At 44.3% G+C, this 10,071-nt stretch overlaps 1 protein-coding gene across 1 annotated transcript; it reads left to right on the forward strand.

Annotated features, from left to right (window-relative positions):
- Positions 1-9,253: 9,253 nt before the first annotated feature.
- Positions 9,254-9,838, forward strand: LOC103553062 (RNA polymerase II subunit A C-terminal domain phosphatase SSU72 like protein 3-like). Its single transcript, XM_008523461.2, has one exon. It carries the CDS (start codon positions 9,254-9,256, stop codon positions 9,836-9,838), a length of 585 nt encoding a protein of 194 aa, XP_008521683.2.
- Positions 9,839-10,071: the final 233 nt, after the last annotated feature.

Here is a 10,071-nt window from a genome sequence, read left to right on the forward strand (position 1 = left end):
AGTAACATACAGAGCTTACTCCTCTTACTTACTCCTCTACTCCAGGACCATCCAGTCGGGCCTGGACCTATTTCTGAGGCTAAAATTGGAACTATGGAATAGAACCCACCTGAGGAGTGTCTCATGGATCTTCCTGGGGAATAAGAGCAGCCAGAGCTCAGGAAGCTGGAGAGGAAGCACAGAAAAAAATATCCATTGTGCATCCACTGCGTGTTTCACAAACGCTTCATTTGGGTCTCAGACAAGTTGGGAAATGTTTTTATTGCATGAAAATGTTGGTTTCCTTGTACTTCAACTCACTGCAGTAATTCCAACTGTATATCCTGTGAAATCTTAGCTGAGAACTTCTCTTTCAACTCTCTGGCTGTGTTTCAATTTAGGAGGTCAAACAAATTAAAGGTTAAGAAATTAACAAGAGAGGCTGGCCTGGTGGCACAGTGGTTAAGTTCGCACGTTCTGCTTCTCAGAGGCCTGGGGTTTGCCGGTTTGGATCCAGGTGTGGACATGGCACCGCTTGGCAAAAGCCATGCTGTGGTAGGCGTCCCACATATAAAGTAGAGGAAGATGGGTATGGATGTTAGCTCAGAGCCAGTCTTCCTCAGCAAAAAGAGGAAGATTGGCAAGAGAGGTAGCTCAGGGCTAATCTTCCTCAAAAACAAAAACAAAACCAAAACAAAAAAAAGAAATTAACAAGAAATTAAATGTCAAGATTAAAAAATTGGATTATGCCTTTCAAAATTTTCAAGTAGATTTTTCAGACCTCCAAAAGAAGAGACTTGAATATCATTTTATTCCTATGTATTCTCTGAAGGCATAAAAAATAGCTGCAAAAACCCCTGACATTTTAGTGGATGAAACTACAGAATCTTTAGTCACCATCTTTCTGAAACACATTCATATTTATAGCCAGGAAATGGGAGACAATAGGTACACTTAGTCCATGTGTCTGAAAGTTAACTTTATCAAAGAGGATTTTCTGTTCCCAGATTCCCTCAGCAGCCAGACAACAAAGGTCCCTCTTCCCTGGTCACCTGGCTGAATAAAACTAGAGAGAGAATGCATGACGAAGGCTGTGGTGGTCTGGGCAGTGGCTGTGACGTCCCACATTGTCTTCTGTCACATGAAGTTCCATCTCTCTTCCCAAGTTTGGAAAGTTCTCAGATATTATTTCTTTGAACAGGCCTTCTGCCCCCTTCTCCTTCTCTTCTCCCTCTGGTATACCTATAATCCTTATGTTGCATCTCCTAATTGAGTCAGATAATTCTCGGAGAGTTTCTTCATTTCTTTTTAGTCTTAGTTCTCTCTCCTCCTCTGTCTGCAGCATTTCTATATTCCTATCCTCCAAATTGCTAATTCTGTCCTCCATATTATCGACCCCACTCTGCAGAGAGTCCAGATTTTTCTTAATCTCCTCCGTTGTGTCCTTCATCTCCAGTATTTCTAATTGGTTCTTCTTTACAGTGTCAAGCTCTTTTGTGACATAGCTCCTGAACTTATTGAGTTGTCTATCTGAATTCTCTTTTAACTCATTGAGTTTTTTAATAATGGCAGTTTTGAAATCATCATCATTTAGGTTATAGATTTCATTGTCTTTGGGATTGTTTTCTGAGTGCTTATCATTTTCCTTCTGTTCTGGAGATTTAATATATTTTTTCATACTGCTTGATGGCGTGGATTTGTGCCTCCGCATAGAGATAGAGTTTAGTCGCTGCTTCCACTTGTTGCAACTGGTGTCGGGGTGGGGCAGCTGTTTAGACTGCACCAACCAGGAACCCTGTCAGCTGTTACTGACTGGACCTGGACCCCTCCTTGTAGTCACAGTGGTCCTGTGGGGTCCCTTGTCGGTTGTGGGGGCAATCGCAAGGGGGCCTCAGGCTGCTGGTGCCTACTGTTGCAGCCCACTTAGACGTGCTCCCTCCTTGTGGTCTGCAGCAGTGTTATGGGCTTTCCCAGCAGCCGGGAGCAGGATCACCTATAATCGCAGCTTTGTCCCTGACAGAGCCCACAAGATCACACTTGTCCACTATAGGTCCCAGCAGAGCTATGGGTATCTTCTGCAGTCTGTCGTTAGCTCACCTAGCTGTGCTACTTTTGCCCCAGGGCCTTCCTGCCTTGCAGTTGCCAGTTGGGACCTCTCCACTAGTGCTGTGCAGAGGCTTTTGCTGAGGCTGCTGTAGGAACCTGGATTTCCCCCCTGGGCTACATAGCTGTTTCACTGGAGCTCCACTCTGCCCCGCACCACTCTCACGGGATCTCTGGGAGCCCCTTGCCTCGTCTGGGACATGGCCAGAGTCCGTGGACCTGGTGGTAGCTGGTAAGCTGCTGCCTTGTGGGGAATTCTGCTCTAGGGAGCTTCCTGGTGTTCCGAATGCTGGGCGGGGCCTCCCTGCCAATGGCGAGCAGAGGCCCTCCCTGCTGGGGGGGTGCAGGACCCTGGAGTGTCCCCCGGGGCCGCAGAGCTGGGTGTTGGAGCGCCACCCAGTCCCCAAGCACATCCACGGGAAGTCCGGGCACCCCCTGCACTGACCCGTGCAGGGCTGGAGATCGTGGGCCCAGCCGCAGCTGGCGGTCTGGTGCCGTGCAGGGTAATCCGCTCTCTGGGAGCTTCCCTTTGTTTTGGTTTCTGGGAAGGGCCTCCCTGCTAATGGCGAGCAGAGTCTTTCCCTGTGGGGGGTGGGGTGCGGGACCCTGGAGCTTCCCCCTGGGCCACAGAACCGGGTGCTGGAGCTCCACCCAGTCCCCAGGCACGTCCACGGGAAGTCCGGGCACCCTCTGCACCGACCCGCGCAGGGCTGGAGACCATGTGCCCAGCAGCAGCTGGCGGTCTGGTCCCTTGGCTACCTTTTTAAGCTTAGTCTCTGTTCCATACTCCAGGACTTAGCAGACACTCTGAGGGAAAAGGCACAGGCAAATGTGAGACTTGCCTAGGTGCACTCACATTCTCCCCAGCAATTTTCTCCTTCAAGTTCTGTCTGACTTGAGTTTTCTCTAATACCTCCAGTTGCTTTATGTATTTTACCAGCTTTTATATTTACTATCGACAGGAAGGTTGGTAGGATATAAGCGACTCCATTATGTTCAAATGTAGAGAGTGGATGTAGTTTCTGCTCATCCAGGAATGTCCTAAAGCTCCAAGGTACTGACTGGTTTAGGTGTCATCCTCTGTCACCTGGATGACGACACCAGACTTCCAACTAGTCTCTTCCTCCAGGCTCACCCCTTGCAATCCAGGCTACACTAGAAAGGGTGAGCCTGGAGGCAGAGACCTGAAATGGGACAATCTGAACACCCAAAGAATAATAGCTGCAGTGGATTGAAACCCATCTAATATATAAAAGCCAAGAGTTTACTTGGAGCCTGAAAACAATTATTTACCTTTGGAAGCTCTAGGGGACTAATTCATTATTTGAGAGCAGGTAATGGGAGAACATTAAGCATGCCTCTCCTCTATAAACTATATTTCCAGGGCCAAATCTTGAACTTTCTAGGCTTCAGCATAAGTGGGACACTATGTGCCTACAAACTGATAACAGCCAAACCCAGTACCCTCTTTGGGATCTTTTTACTCCACAAGGCTTCTCATGGGCATCTAGCCCAGGTGACTTTCTCTGCTCTTGAGGACGCTCTCTTCCCTGGGTCTTGAGAACACTTGTTTTTCTTGGTTCTCCTTTTAACCTTCTATTTCTCCTCCTCTCCCTTGCCACTCAGTCCCCGTGACCACAGGGTGCTGCCTCTCTCGGCCCCACCAGCCTCACCTGCCTCCCGTCAACTATCTTTCCCCTTTGGGTCTGCTAAGGAGGAGCTGGCGGGCCAGGGTGGGGCCTCGGCGAGCCCAGGGCCTCCCTCAGGCCCTGAACGTCCACGGCGTCAGCAGCCACCTGGCAGGCAACGTGACACGCGGTCAGCTGCCTCCAGCCTCGCCCCTCCTCTGCCTGGGAGGGGACAAGGGGAGAACCGGAAGTCCCTCGTGGGGATACGTCCTTGTGGGCGGTGCCACCTTGCCCGGGCTCGGCCCGGTTAGACGCAAAGCCACACTCCCTGGTTTCCTCACCAGGTGGAGATGCTATGGGCGCTGTCACTGCATCTGATGGCTCCACCCCTACCCAAGATAGCAGAGGGAGGTGGCAAAAAGTCTTACTCTTTAATGTATAAGCCACAGATACAGTACATAAACAGATAGGCACTTTATCTGTGCTTATTAAAATTTCATGGGGGCAATTAGGAAAAAGTTTAAAAAGGCTCCTTAGGTAGATGATAATGAATAAAAGATTGAGAAACACTGGACTAGACTGATGAGAAAAGAGAAACACTAAGGTGTATGCTGGTAAAAATTTTGAACTCTAAGGAGAAAGAGAAGAATCTTACAAACATCCAGCTAAAAACAACATTTTATGTAGCAAAGAAGCAAGCTGGAATTATATTTTTCATCTCTAAGGCTGAAACTAAGACAGTGGAATGGCAATTAAAGACTACTGACACCCAGCCTACACCCCAGCCAAGATGTGGCTCATCTGGTAGGGTGACAGAAAGATACACAGCAATTCAGAGAGTCTATCTCTCACGTGCTCACTGAGCAAAATACGCGAGAGCAGACTTTCCAAACGTTATCACTTATGTGAACCAAAACAAGAATTCAGGAGGAATGTGAAGAAAAGAAAGGAAACAGAGGCAAGCACTGAAGCTCGGACTAAATATTTAAATAATTTATTATGAAGTCTAATGGAAAAAGAAGGTGAGACCTCAGGCACGGTCCATTCTAAGTTATGAATAAGATTCAGAAATGAAAGGGCCCATCTCCAAGATAAATTAGATTAAGACTGTTGAACTAAAATTAACAAAATATCTCAGCGAAACCTGGAAGTTAGGAATAGGGGCACTGAAAAAGAGAGTGAAGACATTTCCAAAACTTTTCAAATGATAGTAGGCAAATGTGCTCTGATTAGGAAGGCGGGAAAGTGCAGGTAACACTTTGACAGAACTGAAGATCAAAGTAGAACTTTCTAAGTCACAAGAACAAAATGGAATATACAACAACTTGATAAAATTTTCTAAAATGAAAATCAAAGGCAGAAAAAACAATGTAAAATAAATAAAATGCAAGGAATGAAGTATAACAGGCATTACACCAAATGTGTATGGACTAAATTCCAGTACTAAGTAAATTTTTAACAGTAAAGGGTGCGTGGGCAAACAGACAACAGGAATAAGCAAATGAAATCAGGATGACGAGACATGCCGTGCCCAGAGATTCTGATTCAATTGATCTGAGATGGGCCCCAGGTATCAACATCTTTTTTTTTCTTTTTCACCTCTTAACAAATTTTTATGTGGACAATACGTTATTGTTAACTGTGGCATGATGGTCTACAGAATATCTCTAGAACTTAGCCATCTTGCATTCCTGAAACCTTCTATCTGTTGAATAGCAACTCTACCTTTCCCCTATACTCGGCCCCTGGTAACCACCATTCTACTCTCTGCTTCTGTGTTTTGTTTTTATATGAATTCCAGGCTTTAAGCGATAAAACGGTTTGATAAAATTGGCCTTTTTGATGGTTTTGGTCTATGTTGGTAAGTTCTTTGAGATGTCTTTAGTTGACTAGCCAGCTTGTACTAATTCAAAACGCCATTGCAATACAACACACTTAGGTGACATTTATAGCTATAGCAAGATGAGGTATGATAGACATACAAAAAACCGTGCATGGGGCTAGCATGGTGGCATAGTGGTTAAGGTCGTGCATTCCTCTTCTGTGGCCCGGGGTTTGTGGGCTTGAATCCCTGGCACAGACCTATACACCCCTCAGCAAGCAAGCTGTGGTGGCATCTCATGTACAAAATAGAGGAAGATTGGCAAGAGATGTTAGCTCAGGGCCAATCTTCCTCACCAAAAAAAAAAAAAAAAAAAGGAGCTGTGCATATTTAATGTATACAACTTGGTGAGTTAGAGATAAGTGTACATCTGTGAGACCATCACCAAAATCTATGCCATGAACACATCCATCTCCACCTCCAAAAGTTTTTTCCCTTCCTTCTTGTCTTACTGTCTTTGTCTCTCTCTCTCTCTCCTTTCCTCTCTCCCTTTTATTCTTCTCCCTCTCCTTCCCCTCCTCTTCCTCCTTCTTATTTATTTTTTTGTGATAAGAGCACTTAAGGTAAGATCTAGCCTCTTAGCAATTTTTAAGTATACAATATATTAACTGTAGTCACTATGCTATACAGTAGATCTCTAGGACTTATTCATCTTTGTACTCTTTGACTAATACCTCCCCATTTTCTCCTTCTCCTAGCCCCTGAAGACCACCATTCTACTCTCTGCTTCTATGAGTTTGACTATTTTGGATTCCTCATCTAATTAGTATCATATAGTATTTGCCCTTCTTTGTCTGGCTCACTTCATTTAGCATAATGTCCTCCAGGTTCATCCATGTTGTCACAAATGGCAGGATTTCCTTCTTTTTTAAGGTGGAATAATATTCCACTGTAGGTATACATATTTTCTTTATCCATTCATCTGTTGATGGACATGTAAGTTGTTTCCAGGTCTTGGCTATTGTGAATAATGCTGCAATGAGCATGGGAGTGCAGATATCTCTTCAAGATCCTCATATCAATTCCTTTGAATATACACCCAGGAGTGGGGGGCTATATTACATGGTAGTTCTATTTTTAATTTTTTGAGGAACATTTATGTTTTTCTCCATAGTGGCTGCACCAATTTATATTTCCACCAACAGCACACAAGGGCTCCCTTTTCTCCAAATCCTTACCAAGACGTATTGTCTTTTTTCCCCCAAATTTTAAATTTTTCCCCCAAATTTTAAGTTTTGATAGTAGCCGTCCTAACAGGTGTGAGGTGATATCTCACTGTGGTTTGGTTTGCATTTCCCTGATGATTAGAAACATTTGGTAGGAAGGGGATCGAAATGTGCAGCCACAGTTGACAGCCACTTCGCTACAAAGTCGCTCTGACCAGCCTCCTGAACTGGAGCTGCTAATGATGCCTGTGTCCAGAGGTGCCTAGGAGACCTAATACCTCCCCAAATCTTTCTTTTCTTCAGATTCAATTGTTTTTCAGATTCTAAATGACTTGTGCATCTCAATGGCAGTGGAAACATTTTGTCTGTCCCACGATGTTTTGTAGTGGTAGACTCGCCTCAACTCTTCCATTTCTTTGTTGCTCCTCTCCTATTTTCAGGCAGATCAGCTGAGTTAAAAAAAAAAAATCTTAATCTAATTCTTAAACTGATTGCTTTCTTTTCGTCTTAGGTATAAAGTTAGCACTTTTTGCTGTGTTTGTGTTTACTCTCCTTTGCCTAGACCTTTCCTTTCGGGGTCAGGCATTTGTTTTTCGAATATACTTCTCCAGGTTTTGTCTTGTTTGTGTTTCCCCATAGTTAGAAATACGAAGCTGAGAAATTCCAGTTCCCTGGAAAGCAGCTAGTGTCCAAATAAGTTGTGCCTCCCTGGGTTGGCACTCTCCCATCACATCAACACCTCATCCAACATCTCCCTGCTGTTCCCTTGGGTCTCCTGGTTTGTCTCATTTTGACTATGCCGTCACTTAGAAACAGCATAAACTTCTTGACATCCTCCCTGAGGACACAGGCAATACCAGTAACACCGCCGCTAATAACTGTTCTGAGTTGAAACTCACCTGTGTAATACATTTACTATTTTGCACTAATCCTCCCAGTTTCAGCCCTTCGTTTCTATCCAACTTATATGGAAGGAACCACTGTGTGTACTAGTCTTCAAGGGTTGGTTTAAGAAAGTATTTCTCAAATTCTTTTGTAACATGGTCCTCCTCTTGGGTAATGATTATGGTCTGGGCTCTGAGACCTGCCTTCTCTCCATTTCTGAGAATCCCTTAGGCACGAGTCACTGACTCTAATAATACATTTTACAGTACAGTTAAGATCTGACTGCCTTTTCATTTATACCAGGCCTTTTTGCCATTACGACTTTTGTCTTAAGAAACTTCTGCTCCTCCTTGATTCCTGAAGCAGTGCTTTTGACAGCTTCCCGGGAACATCTGATGTGCCATCAAGTTTCAGAATCTCAGCTTGAAAGCAGTTGCTCTGAAACTGGTGTACATCAAAATCATCTGGAGGGCTTTTTCAAACACAGATCAATCAAGTGTGCTCTACTCCCAGAGTTTCTGATTCAGTGTTCAGGGTCCAAATGTGCATTTTTACAAGTTCCCAGTTGATGTTGAGGCAGCTGGTCTTGGGATCACACTTTGAGTAGCTTTAGGGTGTTTACTGATTTAGAATATTTGCAATGTGAGAATCACTTTAATTAACAGAGGCATAGGCAAATACAATCTGTGGCTTTATAAATAGAGTTCTCTACTGCACCATTATCAAGTGACATGATTATCTATTCTTACTGTTTGGTGCCCCATTCATAATTTTTTGTCTATATTATTTGCTTGATAATTATGAAAATAAAAGAAAAATAATTTAAAATATACTGTATTTTCAGAATGGAAAACACAACTGTATTTGAAGAAATAATAAAGCAGAAGGAGGCTTCCCTCTATTTCTGGATTCCCTTGAGAATCATGAATTCAAGAAAATCAAATGCAGAAAATGCTGTGTTTTGTAACTCCTCAAATATTATCAGCAGGGATGTTTTCCAGCAGTTGATTTCTTGCATTGGGGAGTAATTTTATTAATTAATGGGCAATATAATGTACATCTTCCTGTGATTTACACCTTTACATTTCCAGAACATCAATAGCATATTAAAAAACATGCAACAATACTTGTAATTATATGTCTAATTGAATGAGGTGTAAGCTTGGGAAATTTAAACACATTTTTCACAAGCATGTCCTGAGGTCATTGGAGAGGCCGGTGACAAGCTCACAAGTAGCCTAGTTATGTTGGCTAATATCAATAACTATCCCCATAGAGAGGTGAACCTATGGAACTAACTCCAGATTTTGAAATGCTACCACAAGGTGGCAATGCCTTGGTGGAGAATTGGAGGTTTAGGTGATTCAATCACGGACAGTTCTCTTGATTAGATTAGGTTCTCCGGCTGGAGTCCATGATCACAATCCAATCAATCAAGACGTTCCTGAAGTCTCCTCCCACTTTGAGATGACTCTATATAAACCTGGTTCCTGTTCTTTCACACTTTGCTAGTTGGAAGAGCTGTAGCCAGGTGGTCATATCCCTGGCTTCAGAGTCCCTCCAGCCACTGAAGCCCACACGTCTCACTCAAGTCCCAAGTGGCTACCATCATGCCCTCATCCCCGCTCATGGTGGCTGTGGTGTGCAAGAGTAACATGAACAGGAGCATGGAAGCCCACAGCATCCTCAGGAAAAAAGGCTTCAGCGTCCGGTCTTTTGGAACTGGATCTCTCGTGAGGCTCCCTGGAACGGCACGCGATCTTCCTGTGGTTTACAATTTCACAACCACATATAAAGAGATGTACAATGACCTTCTCAGGAGAGACAGACAGCACTATACCAGGAATGGAATCTTACACATCCTGGAAAGAAATCAGAGAATCAAGCCCCGGCCAGAAAGATTTCAAGAGTGCCGCGAGGCCTTCGATGTCATCTTTACCTGTGGGGAGAGCATCTATGACCGAGTGGTGGAAGATCTGTGTGCCAGAGAGCAGGAGACCTTCCAGCCTGTGCACGTGATCAACGTGGACATCCAAGACACCCTGGAGGACGCCACCCTTGGAGCTCTGCTCATCTGTGAGCTCTGCCAGCGCCTCCAGCACGCGGACGACATGGAAGACAGTGTGGATAAGCTGCTGCTCATGGTGGAGGAGAAAAGAGGAAAGAGCTTTCTTCACACGGTCTGCTTCTACTGAAGAGCTGTGCTGCTTTTGGCTCCTTGGTCCATAAAAACTTGTGCGTGGAGTTTTTGACTAGCCTGTATTTTCCGTGAAAAGTGTATTTAAAGCCTTTTCCACTAAATGCTATTTTTTTAATTTTTAGGTGTGCCACCTGGGAAGAGCTATGAACAGAAGAACATTTTAAGGAAATGAGGACAAGGACTTCTAATAGTCATGAAAAGACTCCAAATGTGGGGGACGTTGTTCTA

This window comes from Equus przewalskii, chromosome 6, assembly GCF_037783145.1.
Source record: "Equus przewalskii isolate Varuska chromosome 6, EquPr2, whole genome shotgun sequence".
Classification (NCBI taxonomy): domain Eukaryota; kingdom Metazoa; phylum Chordata; class Mammalia; order Perissodactyla; family Equidae; genus Equus; species Equus przewalskii.